The 19726-nt window shown below is 39.1% G+C and overlaps 1 protein-coding gene across 1 annotated transcript in view; it reads left to right on the top strand.

The window, feature by feature from the left end:
* Positions 1-19726, top strand: part of lars2 (leucyl-tRNA synthetase 2, mitochondrial) — a 192980-nt gene that overhangs the window by 119400 nt on the left and 53854 nt on the right. The window contains exon 13 of the mRNA XM_079836140.1: positions 13486-13584. Within this exon, the coding sequence (XP_079692266.1) occupies positions 13486-13584 (99 nt within the window). The remainder of the gene's footprint in view (positions 1-13485; positions 13585-19726) is intronic.

Genomic DNA, 19726 nt, shown 5'->3' with positions numbered 1-19726 from the left:
AAGCGGTTCACATACTTTTTCTTGCAACTGTATATAGTATATAGTTCAATTCCAGCTAAATTTGAAACCGTTTTAAGATCTTCTCACTGGCATTAGTCCAGTCTTGTCAAGATTCATTACATTTGTCTGAAATCAGTTTATAGTAACTAGTAGAATTACAGTGTTTGATTCAGACAGGTAAAGTTTTTGTCAGTGAGCACTGCTGACGAGGAGACTGGATCATCTCGTATCTGTTGAGACCTCGAAGAAAATCACCTCAGTCCTTTAAATGATCACCTACATTCAGTGCAGCGGCTGCAGAGAGAGAGAAAGAGACGGAAACAAGATAAAGAGAGAGATGGTGCTTATCTGCCTCGTCCTTGAGGAAAAGAGGAGTCATTTCCTGAGCTGTGATATTGTCTCTGGCTTCGTTGTTAGAAGTTTAATTGAAATCTGAGGATAAAAAAACAGAGTAAGCTCTCAAAGCCGGATTTTGGTGCTGATTATATGTTTGAATGATTGTTGTGGGACACTAACACAAAAAAACACACACCAAAACAACACTCAAACCTTTATTTTCAATCAAAACATGTTACTTTCTGGGTCAGGTTTCATCAGTTGAGCATAAGTTCAACACTTTATTTTAGTGTTCAATTCTCACTATTAACTAGTTGCTAATTAGCATGCATATTACTAGGATATTGTCTGTTTATTAGCACTTATAAAGCACATATTAATGCCTTATTCTGCATGACCATATTCTACAATCCTACACAATACCTAAACTTAAACACTACAAAAATTACCTTACTAACTATTAATAAGCAGTGAATTAGGAGTTTATTGAGGCAAAAGTCGTAGTTAATAAGTGTTAATGTTACAACTTAAAGGTAGGATGGGCAATTTTGGAAAGGCTAGCAATAGCAAGCTAACTTTGAAAGCATATGATCCCCAGCCTTCCTTCAGAACGTCTCCAAAGCCATGCTTTACTGTTCATATTACTGCGTACCGAATGCTGAGGAAGATCAGGAGCTGAAATTTAGAAAACTGAAATGGTAATGGCCATTTGGTATCCGACACGACCCTGTAAAGACTGGGCCATCTGACCAATCAGAGCAGAGTAGACCAATCACAACAGACTGAGGTGAAATGAGGTGATGCTGCGATGTATATAATGAGAAAATGAAAGTGTTTTTGACCTTTGATGCATGTGAAGCTGATGTAGGAGACTCCAAAACAACATTAGGAGCCTTTAAAAGAGCATAATAGGGGCTTTTTACTATCTATAACTTGCATTTATAAAATAGATACACTGAAAAGTTATTTAATGCCAACTTTGTTTTGTCACTGGTGTGTGTTGAGCTGTCACTGCTGAGCTGCTGTATCCTGTCAGTGTGTATCTAATGGCTCCCTCTCATGACATTGTGTGTTCAGTCTATTATCCGTCCAGCCACACACACTTCTGTCGATAATGAGTTGAAAAAATAAACCCAAGACGAAACTGTAAAATTGCTTTTTTTTTAAAAGCATAAATCAATAATGCCCTGATTTCCTAGTGTAGATCAGCAGTAAACACACTCCTCTGAGGCACCTCATTACGGCTCGTATGTGGGATGCTCGTCTCTCAGATGGCACCTGGCTTTCAAAGAATTAACCTGCTACACCTTCGGCCTGTTGCTAGGCGACCGCGAGGCGCTTGGCTCCCGCTGCTGGCGGTATAATAGGCAGGATTGTCTGAACGTTCCCCTGATTATCAAAGACGGGGCGGACTCTCTCCGACTGGAGTGGAGGGAGCGGTGGCCGGCCACACACTCTGGGATTGACATTAGCAGGGCTGGAATCTGCTCATGTTTGGCCGTTAATGAGTTTCTTCTGATGCTGATGATTAGCCGAATGAAGTCTGCCGAGAGCTGTTAGAGTGTCTTCTAAGTGACAGATGGCCTGGGATGCAAAGCGATATTTGCTTTGGGTGCGAGACAGGCATTCAGAGACAAACGCACGGGACTGAGAAACCCCACAGCAGGGTTATCATAGCTTTGCAAAAAATCACTCAAACATGTATTTCATTGAGTTTTTCAATTGCAGTTTTGGTTGCGGCTAGGGATGGGCGTATCGATATGAAGTATCGATATATCGATACTGATGTGAGCATCGAAAAGTATCGATACTCAAATAAAAATATCGATACTAAGGTGTTATTTTTTTGAAGTTTATTTATTGCATACAATACGAATAACCTGTTATCGAATAGTTGTGTAGTACAATCAAGAATAGCACTTAACATTCTATTCATTTTTCTGTCTGTCTAATTTATTTTAAAAAAAATTAAAAAAAAATCCTGTGTGTTCTGTGTTAGATTAACTGAGACTTGTTACAGCACTTGCATACTGTAGCCTCTGACTGTTGTAGTTGCTTCTATTGCTCTCATTTGTAAGTCGCTTTGGATAAAAGCGTCTGCTAAATGACTAAATGTAAATGTAAATGTAAATGTAGTATAGGACTATTTTCCTGCTCATCTGAACCATGATCTGAAATTGATGATTTGTAGATTTCTATGGTTACCACTACAAGTAAACATATTTTAACCATGTGGAAACAAAAATATGATCTAATAAGTTGCAATTAAGGCATATTGAATGTTAAAATACCTTTCAAATATAATGTTAAGTGGGTATCTTTACCCATTTTACTCTTAGTAATTTTAATAATTTAATAAATGTAATAATATAAAAGTTCAGTTTAGAAGTATTGTATTGGTATCAATATTGGCGATACTGGCCTTGAAAGTATCGGTATCGTATCGAAAACAAAATAAGTGGTATCGCCCATCCCTAGTTGCGGCTGTTTGCAATAGATTATATATATGTAATAATAGCAGTATTTTCTTTGCAATAAGTGTATAAATAGCAGAGTTGTAAAGAGTACCTTTTGATCTTTACTGTCACTTTTGATCAATGCAATGCGTCCTTGATGAATAAAAGTATTTATTTCTTTAAAGGTGTCATGAACTGGCTTTTTAAAACATTTTTATACTGTTGTCTGAGGTCAGCTTATGACGTTTCTGTGGTTTTTACTAGGGCTATCAAAAGATTAATCGCGATTAATCACATCCAAAACAAAAGTCTGTGTTTACATAATATATGTGTGTGTACTCTGTTAATTATTATTTATATATAAATACACACACAAGCATGTATATATTTAAGAAAAAAATATTATTTTTATATATAAAACATTTTATATACATTCATATACAGTATATACATGCAAATATTTCTTAAATATATACATGAATGTGTGTGTATTTATATATAAATAATAATTAACAGAGTACACACACATATATTATGTAAACACAAACTTTTATTTTGGACTCGCGATTAATCATTTGACAGCCCTATTTTTACATTCAGAAACATCATAATGAATAAGTAATAGGCTAATTTCTGCCATGGTTTTGAGGCTCTCTGAAAAACACTCGGTTTTTGATGGGCACTGAAGACTTGGAAGTAAACGCCCACGGCTAGGATTGGATAAGATTTGCATATTTAATGAGCTTCAGCTCCCCTCGAATAGATCATATTTGAATAAACGGTAGTTTCGCCCGGTTTTAGTCTGTCTTTGTTATAGTAAATCACACGTGCTAGCAACACCAAGGTCATGGGTTCGATTCCCAAGAACCGACAAAATGTAAAATGTGTACTTGAATGCAATGTAAGTCGCTTTGGATAAAAGCATCTGCCAAATGCATACATTTAAATGTAAATGTTTTAGTCTGTCTTTGTTATAGTAAATCACATGTTTCATTTAACAAATGATTTTGTTTAAAGGGTTAGTTCACCGAAAAATAGGGCTGGGCGATATGGCTGAAAACTGTATCACGATATAAGTGTTTCATATCGGTCGATATCGATCATTATTGATATTTTTATGACCTATTTAAAATAAGGACCAGGAGAAAAATAATTTACATTTAACATTTTTTATTTTAAACGTAACCTTCCTCTGATTATAATCCCCTCAGTTATAAAGGCAGAAATGTCAACACAACCATGGAAAACACTCAAATAATTAAAATATAAACACAAGTCTAAAATCACAATGAACACTTATGAACAATTATCTCTTAACATTAAGTTGCAGTGTCTCCGTTATTTTTTTTGTAACTGTTACCGTTTAGATGCTTTGTGATAAGGCAGAGATGCAGAGTAACATTACCTCTCCATGTAGTTTCAAAGGCTGAATCTGAAATCGCCTCCTGTACCCTTAAATTGTAGTGTCCGAAACCATAGTGGACGTTATTGAGTGCACTCATTCTATCCCACATTGCACCACAATAACGAGTGTACAGCCGATGTACACACAGCGCCTGTCCGAATTCGCTTACTTGTTTTCATTCACTCCTTCAAGTGAACTGTATTAGTGGATTAAAGTAGGGAATAGTGATTGAGGGTTTAGGGGGCGATTTAGGATTCAGCCAAAGTCAAGAATAGCACAATGGCGAGCCCGTCGAGTATAAATACATCCCCAAACGAACGAGGCGTGCGCTGTCAGCGGAGGAGCCAGACGAAAGTATAAACAAGGCTTAAGGTGGTAAAACAAGTTTGTTGTATTACCAGTCTTGGTGGGGACGACAGTCTTGCAGACGACATTGGTTGACTACGGTCAGACTTACTGTATACAATCCAAAAAACTGCCATACTGGCGAGCTGACTTGTTTTTCTGTTTTATAAACAATTTCCTCACTCGCTGCGGCACTCATTTTCCACCTGTCACTCCATCACGAGACAACGATATGGCGCAACCAAACTCAATATTACTACATGATTGGCTGTTGGCGTGTCACTACTTTGCTTGGTTACCAGAGAGTGAGTGCCTTTGTTCATGCAACCAAACTTGCTTCGCAACCTCTGGTTTCTTCTGATGAAGAAAACAAATTATTGAAAATTTTATCGAATGCATTTTTTATTGATATCGATTACGTGTCTGTGCGAAACATATCGTTATCGTTTTATCGCCCAGTCCTACCCAAAAATGAAAATAAGTAAGGAATAATTGACTCCGGGCCGTTCAATTATTAGAATGATAATGCACACCCGAGGTGGTGATGCGGTCACGACGCGAAGCGGAGTGTGCATTATCATTCTAATAATTGAACGGCCCGGAGTCAATTATTCCGCTTATACTACGGTTACCACACCTCAAGACATCGATCCGATTATATATTTAATGGGATTCGTCCGGTTTTTGTACTTAAATCGCTATTGTGAGTAGGACTATTTCTTCCGCGTCTCATCCAACAGCTCTTTTGCTAGTTCCGAAACGTCATTTTAAAGCTGTTAACGAAGGCTTGAGCCGTTGATAGCATTCTACTGCAGTTATTAATAAAGTTATTAGAAAGAGAATGAGAGCGACAGAGAGAGAGAGAGAGAGAGAGAGAGAGAGAGAGAGAGAGAGAGAGAGAGAGAGAGAGAGAGAGAAAGAAAGAGCGCTTGTGTGAACTAGGCTCCCTCTGTGCGTCTCTAAACAGCTGTTATTACCTCGCTAGTGAAAAAATGTCACGTGTAGCCTTTAAGTGTCTCCACTATATAGGCGAACTGATCAAATCGTCAGGGCAGCGCTGACAGCTTTTTGTGCAAACTGTAGTGCGTGTGCGAGCATGTGTGATTTCAGTAATGAGACAGAAAAGCTTGCCTTTGTTGTTTTTCATCTGGACTGTCTAATACTGCTGCCGCCCAGTTGTTGAACGTTTTATATTCACTGTAAATTAAGATTTACTTTAGGAAAATCGTCTGTCATATTGTTGTTTTTTAGTCCTGTAATTTCCGTTATTACAGTTAACTATGCGCAGTGATATGGAACTGTAATGCGGTCAAGAGAGCTGCCTGGAACTACGTTCGCTGTGCGTCTCCCAGAAAATAACTGCACACCTCAGAACGTTCATCAGCCAATCAGATTCAAGCATTCAACGGCCCCGTAGTATAATGTAATTTATTCCTCACCCTCATGCCATTCCACACCCTTATTTAGGGCTGTACGATATTGAAGAAAAATGCGATACGCTATGGGCCCTATTTTAACGATCTGAAACGCAAGTGTCAAAGCGCGAAGCGCAAGTAACTTTGTGGGCGGGTCTCGGCGCTGTTGCTATTTTCCCGGCGGGATAAATGGCTCTTGCGCCCGGCGCAAATCTAAAATGGGTTGGTCTGAAGTAGCTTCATTATTCATAGGTGTGGTTTGGGCGTAACGTGAATAAACCAATCAGAGCGTCATCCAACATTCCCTTTAAAAGCAGGTGCGTAAGTTCCATTATGGATTGCTATTATTATGGCGTATTTACCAGGCGCACGCCAGGAGCGGTTCACAGCCGAGGAGACTGATGTTCTTGTAAGAGCAGTGAAAGACAGAGAAGTTGTGTTGTATGGGGATGGGAGAAACCCACCCAAAATAGCGTCGGTTAAACAGGCGTGGGAGGAAATAGCCACAATTGTTTCATCAGCTGGCATCCCCAGGACGTCGCACCAGTGCCGCAAGCGCTACAATGACATCAGAAGACGGGGAAAGTCCAAGCTTGCCAGCATCAATCGGGCACGCCGTGTAACGGGAGGTGGATCTGCCTCTACTCAGGACCTGACGCCAGCAGAGGACATCGCTGCGTCCACCCTCACCAATTTTTTTTCCTGGTTCTTGACGGACAAACCAATTTGTTAGATGTCCTTATATACATATATGTCTTGCCAGAAGTTGCCACTATTGGGCAAACAGGTCTCCTTAATTATTAGACTACAATGAGCCTGAATAATTTGTAAGCTAGATTTATGCCTATTTTTTCACATCTTCGTGGCACACCACAATGATTTCCGTCATCTCATGTGTTAATATTTTTTAGTGTAACAATTTATGATTTGCAAAAATAACTGTTGCATCTGTGTAGATAACATGAGCAAAGTGTATGTGCGTTGTGCACGCTATACATTATGGTCAAGCATGCGCCCTTAAAATAGCATAATGAACAACGCGCAACGCGCCACTGACTTTAGACTAGGTTTTTTCTGGTCAGTGGCGCAATTGTTTAATGGAACAGCAAAATAGCACCAGGGATTGTTTGCGCCGGAACACGCCTCCTTTTTTGCGCTGAACCGCCCAGGTAGCGCAAGTTCATTCACTAGTTTAGCGACGTGCTTCTGTGGAGGGAAAAGCGCGCTTTGCGCGGGTGCAAAATAGGAATGACACATGCGTCGGTGTACAAAGTCAATTGCGCTGGGTGCAAGATAGGGCCCTATACCTTGTTAACTAATGCGATATTCGATATGCAATACGATATTGCTTTAAGTGTGTAAAATCGACTTAAATTATATCAAAACATTTTTTTAAAAACTGAGAATGATACCATTTATGTGTTTCACATTCCTTCTGGGAAAAGAAAGCTTCGCTACAACTTCTGAAAGTGACCAGCAGTGTTTTAGCAAAAATGTATGTCACAAATCTGACAATATAATTTTAACATCAATGTAAACAAACAAAAAATGTAATGCCAATATTTAAATACCAAAAACTCTTTGCTTGACTTGGCAACATATAGTTACATCAACCTAAAACTTAACATCAAGAACATCCAGGTAAACAAAGACACCTGGACTAGGGGTGGACGATTATTTTTGTCATTTTAATTTATCTTTGTTATTAAAAATAAGAACAAAAAACAGTAGTCTTCGCATGAATTAAATATACACTGATACACAATAAAGCTACAAAGGTTATTCAGCCAAGAGCACTGAGTGATTTTCTCTTTTTCTTTTGTTGTTTGACAGACAGCAACAGGTTTACTGTATTAGCAGGCTGTCACTTTAAGACCTAATGCACGGATCCTATTGACACGCATTTGGTTTCTTTCCCCAACTGATATTGTTCACTTAAAGCATAACCGACTGTGTTTACATAAATACTCATCAAGACAGCCATTTTGACATAACTGTGTGTGTATTTGACAGTTCGAGTGTGTAAAAAGGCACGAAACAGAACTGAAGGGATCACACACTTTCAGAGAGGCGGCTTGTGCGCATATTTCGGTGTGTGTGTCAGAAAGCACGAGACTGCAAGTAGTTGTTTTTTGCAAGTTATTGTGTTTAATAACTCTTTTTAACGTCAAGCAAGTCACATAAGTAACAGTCGCGTGCCCAGTCTATTCTCTGATATACGCGTCGACCTAAAACGTACACTTTTCACAATGTTGAAGCAGCATATTAAAATCATTCAGATATTGCGTGCCCTTGCGATATCTCGATAATTTCGATATATTGCGCAGCCCTACCCGTAATGATGCGTTCACACCAGACGCGAATGAAGTGTTTCGCACGAGTGATTTACATGTTAAGTCAATGCAAAGATTCACACGAATGACACTGCGCGGATGGAGCGAGTTGAAAAATCTGAACTTTGGCGGATATTCGCGCTGCGTTAACCAATCAGGAGCTTGCTCTAGTAGTGACAACAATGAGGACAAACTCATATGTGGATACCCGGAGCTTCATACTTTATAGAAACAGCAATAAACAGGATCTTGCTTGGAAGAAAGTGAGTGAGGAGGTCGGACAATCTGGTGAGTTGTAAAAAACGCTATTTACTCAGTTTGAGCTCTACATAGGGGCATGGGCGTCGGAGCCATTGTATGTGGGTGGGACAAGACCCACTCACTTTTTACAATCAATGATATTGGACCCACTCATTTTATCATCTCTAATTCAGCACATGTCAGTTTACCTACCCCTAACCGATAAACACTTATTGTTAAACACATGTTATTTCCCCTTTTATAATATTTTCTTCAGTTTTATTGAAAATAAATGCCTTTCCGATCTGATATGTGATGGGAAAAGGGAGTAGAAGGAGTTCGACCAAAGGCGGATTCGAACCTCGGGTCAATTTGCGTCAAAACTTGATGCCATGCTTTTACCCCTACACTTTTGCCGCTCTCGATGATACAGTGATTTCCGGAATTTTGTCTGGCCCAACCAGACGTTTAGCAAACAAGGCGGTATATTTGTACTTAATGTAAATGGCATCTACTCAAGTAAAAATTTTATGAGAGACCCACCCACATTTTTTGGGCTTCCGATGCCCATGCATATGGTGATTTCAGGGTGATTGGGACACTGTTTGCCATTGAGATGACTTGGAAAAAGTGTCCCAATCACCCTGAATTCGCCCTATTGAGACTACAAACTAGTTAAAGCCGGCAAATTGGGCCTATTCGCCGCAAACAATCCATGTTGGCCATTTCGCAATGAGACAAGCCGAGCCGGCTGGCAGAAGCCCCGCAAATTTGCATCTGTTGTGTTGTGAATGTCATGCGCGAATGAAGCGAATAAACTCAAAATGTTCAAGTGTCCAGCTACCTGCGAATAGCGCAATTCATTCGCTGCATTCGCATCTGGTATGAACGCACCCGTAACACCTCCGTTCATCTTCATAACACAAATTAAGATATTTGTGTTGAAATCCGAAGGCTCAGTGAGGCCTGCATAGCCAGCAATTACATTACCTTTCTTAAGATCCATTAATGTACTAAAGACATATTTAAATCAGTTCTTGTGAGTACAGTGGTTCAATATTAAAGGTGAACTATGTAGGATTTTTGCAGTAAAACATCCAGAAATCACTAGGCCAGTGTTATATATTTTGTTCAGTTGAGTACTTAGAATATCCCAAATGTTTTCAACTATTTGTAAATCGTGAGAAAATTGCTATTTTAACCAAGGAACCGGGACGTGTGAGCTTTGCGTGTGAGGGAGTCGCCTGTCGATTGCGTCATATCTGCGTCACCCTCGGTCTCCGGTTTTATTCAGTGAAACACTTTACTCTCACTGCAGTGTGAACAAGTGTCATAGCAGCCGCCGAGCGAACGTCATAACTTCCTTTTCAACACACTCAGATATATCTAATATGATAAACAGAGCTGCGTTACCTCACACTCAGCAATGGAGAAGAGGAAGTGCCGCTGTCAACCGTGTCATAATAAAAGTCCCGACAGCGACTATGCCATAATAACAGTCCCGCTCTTCAATCGCTCCTGCGGCCTTGCTCAGCTCCACAACACTCGGTCCTGCTCTGCTTCAGACTACAGTAATGTTAATAATCGCATCCATCAACATGATTTCTGCCCGAGTCCTATCCTGACTGTTTCCCACCGGCTGTGAGGTGAAGACCACATGTCCCGAGATTCTGCGCTCAAACGTGGCGTCATCAAACTACGCCTTTGTTTTGAACAGGCGACCTCTAGTGGACGGAAAAGTTACATAGTGTAGCTTTAATATTATAAAGCCACAAGAATTTTTTTGGTGCGCCAAAAAAAACCGAAATAACGACTTATATAGTGATAATCGATTTCAAAACACTTCATGAAGCTTCAGAGCGTATCGAATCAGCAGCTCGGAGAGCCAAAGTCACATGATTTCAGCAGTTTGGCGGTTTGACGCGATCCGAATCATGATTCGACTCACTGATTCGATACGCTCTGAAGCTTCATGAAGCAGTGTTTTGAAATCGGCCATCACTATATAAGTCGTTATTTAGGTTTTTTTGGCGGACCAAAAATATTTGCGTGGCTTTATAATATTAATATTGAACCACTGTACTCACATGGACTGATTTAAATATGTTTTAGTACATTAAAGGGTTAGTTCACCCAAAAATTTAAATTCTGTCATTAATTACTTACTCTCATGTCGTTCGACACCCGTCAGACCTCCGTTCATCTTCAGAACACAAATGAAGATATTTTAGTTGAAAGCTGATGGCTGAGAAAGGCTTCAGATAGGCTTCCATTGGCATTTAGTACATTTATACTCCCAAGACCCATAAAAGGCACTTAAAACGTTGTTACAAAGTCCATCTCACCACAGTGGCTCTACAATAATTTTACGAAGCGACGACAATAGTTTTTGTGCGCAAAAAAAAATCAAAATGACACCTTTATCCAACTTGTTCTTGTCTTCCGTGTGTGCCTCCACGACGCATGCGCGAGAATATGACGCAGATCCGGCGTTCGGACACATGACCCAGAAGAGATTTGTTTATAAGCAGAGAAAGACGCGCGTATCTAAGCTGTTGGATTCTACATTGATCGTGCTTTAGGTCTCGGCGTAGTGCTCAAATGGGGCTAAAGTGTGCATTTCCTGGATTCCCGAACGCCGGCGCTACGTCATATTCTCACGCATGCGTCGTGGAGGCACACACGGAAGACAAGAAGAGGTTGAATAAAGTCGTTATTTTGATTTTTTTTTGCGCACAAAAACTATTGTTGTCGCTTCATAAAATTATTGTAGAGCCACTGTGGTGAGATGGACTTTTTAGCGACGTTTTAAGTGCCTTTTATGGGTCTTGTGAGTGTAAATGTACTGAATGCCAATGGAGGCCTATCTGAAGCCTTTCTCAGCCATCAGCTTTACACTAAAATATCTTCATTTGTGTTCTGAAGATGAACGGAGGTCTTACGGGTGTCGAACGACATGAGGGTGAGTAATTAATGACAGAATTTTCATTTTTGGGTGAACTAACCCTTTAATGTAGTTTTCTTGTGTAAAAATGCTTTGTGTCAATCCAGTTACATTGTAAATGCCTCACTACACCACATCTGTTTGAACCATGTGTTCAACAAGACTTTGATGATATATCTTCTTAACTTTGGTCACATTTTTAGCCCTATCCCAAACTCATGCCATTGGTTTTAACGTGGGTTGCTGCTGTGTCGGGCTGGTGTGGATGCTCAAACAAACAGCAGAGTTAACATTATTCAGGAAAATCCGCCTATGAATGACTGTATATCTGGCAGCAGCCAAAGTACTAATGAAATTAAAAAGGAGAGAGCATATGAGACCAGTTTTAAAGGGGTCATGAACTGGCTTTTTAAAAAAATGTATACTATTGTCTGAGGTCAACTAATGACATTCGCGTGGTTTTTACATTCAAAAACATAATGAATAAGTAATAGGCTATTTTCTGCACTGGTTTTGAGGCTCTCTCAAGAAACACTCGGTTTTGATGGCCATGCCGCACTGAAGACTTGGAACGAAACGCCCACTGCTATGATTGGATAACAGTTTTGCATAATAATGAGTTCCGGCACCCCCATCAGTACACGAAAACTTCCAATGTGGAGAAACGGCAACCGGAATAATTCGTCCCTTAGGGCTCGCAAAACGTCTTTATCAAACAAACACAATGATTTATCTCTCATCCACCCGCGATTGATTGGAATGTTATTTTTTATTACTTGGCCCGCCGATCTGTCGATATATATCGCCAACCGTGCATCACTAACACACACACACACACACAAGCCAAGCACGTGCATCAGCAAAACTTCACTGCAGACAAATCAGCATATTCAAAACTTCCGCAACATAATCAGTAGATACCGTATGACGACATACAGGGAAGATTCCAGATCGGCTCGAGCTTCATTTTCTCAAAGGCAGAGCAGGACACCCAGAACTCGGTTTACACCTATCGTCATTTCTAGCCACTTGGGGACCATATACAGGCTAGGGGAACTCATATTAATGATAAAAAACCTCTTAAAGTGACATTTGTATGTCATGGGACCTTTAAAGTTGCTTATCAGTATAACAATATGGTGTGTAGTTTTTATTTTACTGTTTTATCATGTATTGTTTTATCACTGATATTGAGGTGACATTGTATTGTCAATCTATTTTACATTTTGAACCTTTCTGTTTTTGAATATTTTTTATATTGACTTTGTTGTTTTTATGTTTGTGAAGCATTATGAGTTGCATTTCATGTATGAAAGTGCTATACAAATACATGTTTATTATTATTATTATTATTATTATCATTATATTATGGGTCAGATTTACTAACAGCTTGCACCAGCGCAAACTCTTTTGGCCTTAAAAAACTACTGTCAAAATTAGCGCTGAAAAGACGTGGACAGGGTTATTTTTGCGGATGATCTTATTGCATATGCATTTGTAGGAGATTCCCTTTCAGACACAGTATTTATGTGAGGAGAGTATTAAAATGAATCACGCAAGATGATTTACTAAGGTTTATGCTCGTCAATTTACTGGATTTTGTGTCATTATTTACCACCCAAAAAAAGCACATCTTAAACCAGACACTGATTCGCTCTGCTCTTGGTAGATTGTGTTGGTCATTATGGAAATGATCCGGCTGAGTCTGAGTGCTTTCATTTGTGTGTCGTCAGTAGATCAGCCGCAGAACTTCCCACTTCCGTCTATGCTTTTATGGGATTATAGCTCTTTCACGCTAGTTTGCCCTGTTTAGTAAATCTGGACCTATGTTGGAATATGAGAAAGTATTTTAGCTTTAAAAAGCACGCACATCATCTTTAAATAAATCATAACCAAGTTCAGTATTCTGTTAATTATACGAGTCATGGAGGAACAAATGGTATTGTTTCTTGAGAACGAAGTGTATCTGCTAGCCCAGCACTTACAATACTCTTCTTCCTGTTGATGTCAGGTGCAAAGGGCCGGCGGAGAGAGAAACAGACACCATGGACACCTTTGTGGATTCCTCCTGGTACTATTTCAGATACACTGACCCTCACAACCCGCTGAGGTAAGGAAAACATCCAGCTGCTCCCTCTGTCCCACCAGGTGTTTGTGGAGACTGTCCTATTCTGAGATGCTGAAAGAGCAAGACTCGGAATGGAAGACCATCTGGCTGTGCTATTTCAGATCAACAACAGTGATTTTAAAATGTCACTTCTTTGTCCCTGTAATGCATTGCACACAATGAAATGGCGCCGGCACACTCACACGCTGTTCCGAAGCTTTCATAGGCAGCATTAGTGCATCATAGACTTACAGTAAGACTCACTGAAAAGATTTTTTTTTTTTAAAACAACATTGGTAGCACTTTACAACAAGGCCTCGTTTGTTAAAGAGGCCATATTATGCCCTTTTTCAAAGTCTTGATTTAGTTTTTAGGCTCTACTAGAATATAATGTTCAAAAAACACATTATTCTCCCATATTCTCCATTGTTGCGGCTCCTCTCTTCCCAGTCTGTCAGTAACGCTCTGTATAGTTCCTGTCTCTATGAAGCCCCTCCCTCTGAAAAGCACAGTGTGCTCTGATTGGCCGGCTGGATCAGTGTGTTGTGATTGGTCAAGCACTTTGAGTGTGCTCGGGAAATGTCCCGCCCCTCACCATAACCGCCAGTTTCAAAACACTACTAACGAACTCAACCAGGCCCCGCCCCTTTATTCTGCATATTAAATATTTAAATGAGGAATATTGTGCCGTGTTCGTTCCCGGAAGAAAACTCAAGACTACAATGGAGGCGTTTCAGGAGTTCAGAAACACTGACACTGATATAGAGAAGAACTCCCGCTGGAGGGACTTTGTGCTTTGGAGCTTTACAGAGCTCAAACACATGAAAAAAGCATAATAGGTCCTTTTTAACATTAGTCAATATATGTTAGTTAAAGGTGGGGTAAGTGTTATTTCAAAAATGCTTTAGATAAGTGTCTCGGGCCGAGTACCAAAACAAACGTATAGCCAATCAGCAGTAAGGGGGCGTGTCTACTAATGACGGGGAGAAGAGAGCGTACAGTGCACATCATGATTCAAAAGACACGACACAGGACGGACATTAGCCGAGCGACGACAGAAAGAGAGAGATGGCAGATAAAAACACATGTGGAAGATGTTTGTGGATCAAAAGAAGGCTTACGATCAGCTTTCCAGCGCTGGAGAGAACTCAAGGAGCGAAGGCCGAGGGCAGAGGTTGACAGTAACTAAGTACATTTACTTGAGGACACTTTTTGAGTATCTTTACTTTCCTTGAGTAGTATTTTTTTTTTGGAAACTTATGACTTTTACTTCAAAAAATCATACTTTTTACTCCATTACATTTCTATCAAGGCCCTCAAAGTAGAAAGTCGTAGCCGCTTTGAAAGTCAGTGGATTATCTGATTTCTTCTTTAAAACGTGATTGTTTTTTGGGGGGGGTTTTCAGACAGCCTATCAGTAATCACTCTTGTAGGATCACATGAAGTTCAATGATTTCCAAGTATTTTTTGAACACCAATCAATTGATGGTAAAATAGAAGGCGGCAGTTCCCAGACCCAGTGCGAGCAACCATAGTCATACTGAAAAGTGAAAATTCAGAAGAGCAGACTTAAGGTCCTTTCACACTGGACGCGATTTTGACGCGCAAATAATTCGCGCGATGGTTTTATTTTTTGATCAGCTGTTTGTGTAATGAGTGCTTTCACACCGAACGCGAATGTGCTGTGGCGAAAAAACAATGTTTATTTTTTTCGTTTCGATGTCGATTTTTTTTAACACTAGCAGCGACAGAAAAGGCTTAAACCAATCACATACAAGGAAACAAAGGTGACGAAATGTCCAGTTGATGTCACTAGCCATTCAATCAACATTAACCTTTGCCAGGTGTCGCATTTCTCACGAGATTACAGCTGTAGTTGTGTTTACAGCTGTACAGATGCAGCTGTGTTTGCCCACTATAGGCTACAGACTACGATATTATAATCAATACGTTGATTTTTTTTTTTATGTATCTAATTGTGTCCGCGACTATAGAAAGTGAATGTGTTTCCGTCAGTACGACTGTGGCACTCAAATGTTTACATTGTGACTCAACTGGAAACACAGCAGCTCCGGATCGAGCCGTTCCTGAAGAGAGAGTGTGTGTGTGTGTGTGTGTGTGTGTGTGTGTGTGTGTGTGTGTGTGTGTGTGTGTGTGTGTGTGTGTGTGTGTGTGTGTGTGTGTGTGTGTGTGTGTGTGTGTGTGTGTGTGTGTGTGTGTGTGTGTGTGTGTGTGTGTGTGTGTGTGTGTGTGTGTGTGTGTGTGTGTGTGTGTGTGTGTGTGTGTGTGTGTGTGTGGGTGGTAAGATGCGCTGCTACCGTCTCTGTCTGGAGGAGCTCCTCAAATTGTCCCACGGACATTTGAAAGTAAGTTCGGAACCGGCCATGATAAAGTTTTAGCTCCTGTACAAGATTAGCATCCTCCCCTTCACACTCTCTGTTCTTTAAGACTGGGTGCACCCAAAGCCTTCTTCTCTGTCTTTTAAAGAAAACTAAAAGCTCGTCTCCACTGAATGATTACGTGTCCGTGTTTCTCAGCTCTCGCGGCGAATGTTTTGGAATGTTGGAGCTCTGAAACGTCGCAAACTCGCGTCGCGGCTGGTGTGAATGGTTTTAACGCGAACTATTCGCACACGAAATATTCGCTTTTTCGTTACGCGTCCGATGTGAAAGGGCCTTTAGATAAGTCTAAAAAAAGTGCGACAACATGAAAGTGCACAAAGAAAGCTGCCTCTCAGACGCCAGACCACAAGTACTGAATTTTAGTCTATTGAATCGTGATTGTTTGTCTAGATAAGACCCTATTCCTCATCTGGGATCACGCAGAGCCTCTGGAGCTCATCGAAGCGCTTTCAAACTGCATTGATTTGGACCTTCAGCATTTTGGTTGCAACTGAAAACTATTATATGATGAAAAACTCTGAAAAATGTTTTATTCAAAATACTTGACTGAAGAAAGAAAGACATGAACATCTTGAATGAGAAGGGGGTGAGTAAATTATCAGGAAATCTTCATTTTGGGGTGAACTAATCCTTTAAAGTGCCCCTATTATGGTCTGTCGAATATTCCCTTTCATGCAGTGTGTAATAGAGCTTTTTGTGAATGAAAACAATATGCAAAGTTGTGAAGCCGAAAGTGCACGATAAATGAAGTTATTCTCTCTCAAAAGAAAGAATCGCCTAAACTAGTCGTCAGGAATTCGAATCCCACTTCCATTACAGCTGCACGTCACTAGAAAATATAAATATAATAGAAAATGCATTGTTGGGTGTAACTAGTTACTAAGTAATTTAATTACTTTTCTCTTGAAAAAGTAAAGTAAGGGATTACTCTTATTTTTTCTGTAATTTAATTACAGTTACTTCTGATGTAGTTGAACTAAATACTAAATACAATTATATATAATACAATAGTGGAATTAACATCCAAATTTAAAGTCTAACTTTAAAATGCATGTTTTTATGTATCCTTCTCACATTTGTAATACTTTGGTCAGTTAATAAGAATCATTTACTGTATGTAGTTTTTTATTATTTATTAGGGCTGTCAAAAGATTAATCGCGATTAATCGCGAGTCCAAAATAAAAGTTTGTGTTTACATAATATATGTGTGTGTACTCTGTTAATTATTATTTATATATAAATACACACACATTCATGTATATATTTAAGAAATATTTGCTTGTATATACTGTATGTACATTTATATAATCTATAATATATATAAATATAAATGTTTTATATTTAAAAATTATATTTTTTTCTTAAATATATACATGCTTGTGTGTGTATTTATATATAAATAATAATTAACAGAGTACACACACATATATTATGTAAACACAAACTTTTATTTTGGATGCGATTAATCACGATTAATCTTTTGACAGCCCTATTATTTATATGTCTATCCTTGGATCGCTTAACTAGTCGAGGTTAATATATAGGATTTTGAAAGTAGTTAGTAATTAAATACCTTTTGGAGAGAGTAATTTGTACAGTAATCTAATTACACTATTGAAGATGTAAATAGTAACTAGTAATTAATACGTTTTTTAGAGTAACTTACCCAACACTGCGGATATGTTCTGCATTGTCCGCCCACAGACAACTTGACCCGTCCTCAAATGCGGGATTCTCAAAACACTTGCTCTGGAAAGATGGGTCAGTACTTGCTTTATTTGGACCAGCTCCTCAGAATCACAGCCTGAAAGTATGAATAATTATTGACGTATTCTATCGGTGTTCAAAATATGTAGTTTTGTGTTTTATATTGTGTACATTTCCTTGCGTTATTACAGTCTTACTGAAATACTTCTGCTCATCAGCTGTGGGCCACTAATACCTAAAACTGTTTATTAATGCAGATCGCCTGTCATTCTTACTACTTTGAGTGAAGATAAAGGATGGAGCAAGATTTGTTTTGCAGACTTTAATGTTCCTTCAGTCATTCACGTCAGTGCTGGGATAACGCATGTGATTGGTATTGATGCAGTTCCCGCATGTGCACCGCAATAAATCAAAATGGGTTTGTTGATGGACACACACTTGTTAATGCGGATGGTGAGGAATTACAGCTCAACATCTCATAATGAACCTCAGATGAGTAGCATCACTGAGAAACTCCTGCTCGACTCGTCCTTGTGATGGAGGTTGGGGTTGAATAACTAGTTCTTCCAATGTTTCATCATCAGACTCGCGCTCGGATTGATGTGGTAAAATCAATGTAATCGTTACTGTCTTTACTCTTTAAAGTGTGTCCGATCACTGAGCTTTAGGAAGCCTCTGGAGCTGATGTCCAGTTATGGTGATGGACGTTTAGCTTCTGAAACACGTGCTGTACACGGTTGACCAATCACAATAGACTGGGCTATCTCACCAATCAGAGCAGAGCAGTCTCACGGAAAGGAGGGATTTAGAGAGACTGATTCATTCAATGAGTTGTTTGAGAATCATTGAAAGATGTGGTGATGTGCAATGTATATTATGAGAAAATGAACGTGTTTTTGACCTTTAACCCTCTGGTGCTCTTCGTTTAGGGGTTGCATTGGTTGTCTTCCCGATCATAAGTGACCGGACACCTAAAAATTAAACTTCCTGCAATTTACTAAAGCAAAACTAATGCAATTTATTTTTCTTCAATAATATTTTTTCTTTTTAATTTTGTATTTTGAGATGATTTGATGGTATTTTTTTATATTTATGCAATAATTATGGTCTTTTTTTGCCATTGAAAACTATTTGTTTACTTGATATTTGTTTAATGTTTTTTATTTAAAAAAAAAAAAATTGTTTGTTTTTTTGCAGTATTTCAGGTTAAAATAGAGACTAGGCCTTCAAAATATTTTTTTTGAAAGCAGATTAACGGCCTCTTTTTGGAATTATTTAAGGAATCCTGCAACCATGGGTGTAATCACGAGGCCTCTATGGAGAGGCTTGAGAATTCCCTAGTTCTGTTTTGAACACATTTAATTATTATTATTATTTTTTTTTTTTTTTTGATGGATTTGAATATATATTTAACAAATCTCAAAAACTATTTATTAGAACACAAGTGGGAGTATTTTTTTTTTTTTTGGACCACTTAGCATGCTCGAATCATGACCTCAATTTTTTTGTGTGTTTACATAGCTAATGCTAGAAAAGTCACCAAGTTTCATATCATTCAGATGAAGCTGTGATTTTTTTAAAATTCCAAATGTGGTTCATAGGTTCAGTTTTTCATAGGTGTGTGTGTATAAGTGTGTGTGTGTGTGTGTGTGTGTGTGTGTGTGTGTGTGTGTGTGTGTGTGTGTGTGTGTGTGTGTGTGTGTGTGTGTGTGTGTGTGTGTGTGTGTGTGTGTGTGTGTGTGTGTGTGTGTGTGTGTCAATATCACACTCTTGATGTTTTAGAGTGTCACCCCTTTACTGCTGTGTACTTTTTTCCAGCATTGTGGCTGATTTGTAGATTATACACACAAATATTCAGAGATTTTTTTTGCTTTTGCCGATTTCCCATTCATTTCCTATGGTCGGTCATTTATGACCGAAGACAACGAATGCTGCTTTTTTTTTTTACGACCAATTAGCATGCTCGAATCATGACCCCAATTTTTTTGTGTTTACATACCTAATGCTAGAAAAGTTACCAAGTTTCATATCATTC

This window comes from Gobio gobio, assembly GCF_949357685.1.
Source record: "Gobio gobio genome assembly, chromosome: 15".
Taxonomy (NCBI): domain Eukaryota; kingdom Metazoa; phylum Chordata; class Actinopteri; order Cypriniformes; family Gobionidae; genus Gobio; species Gobio gobio.
Note: the sequence above shows the minus strand (reverse complement) of the source record. Positions and strands in the feature narration are given on the sequence as shown.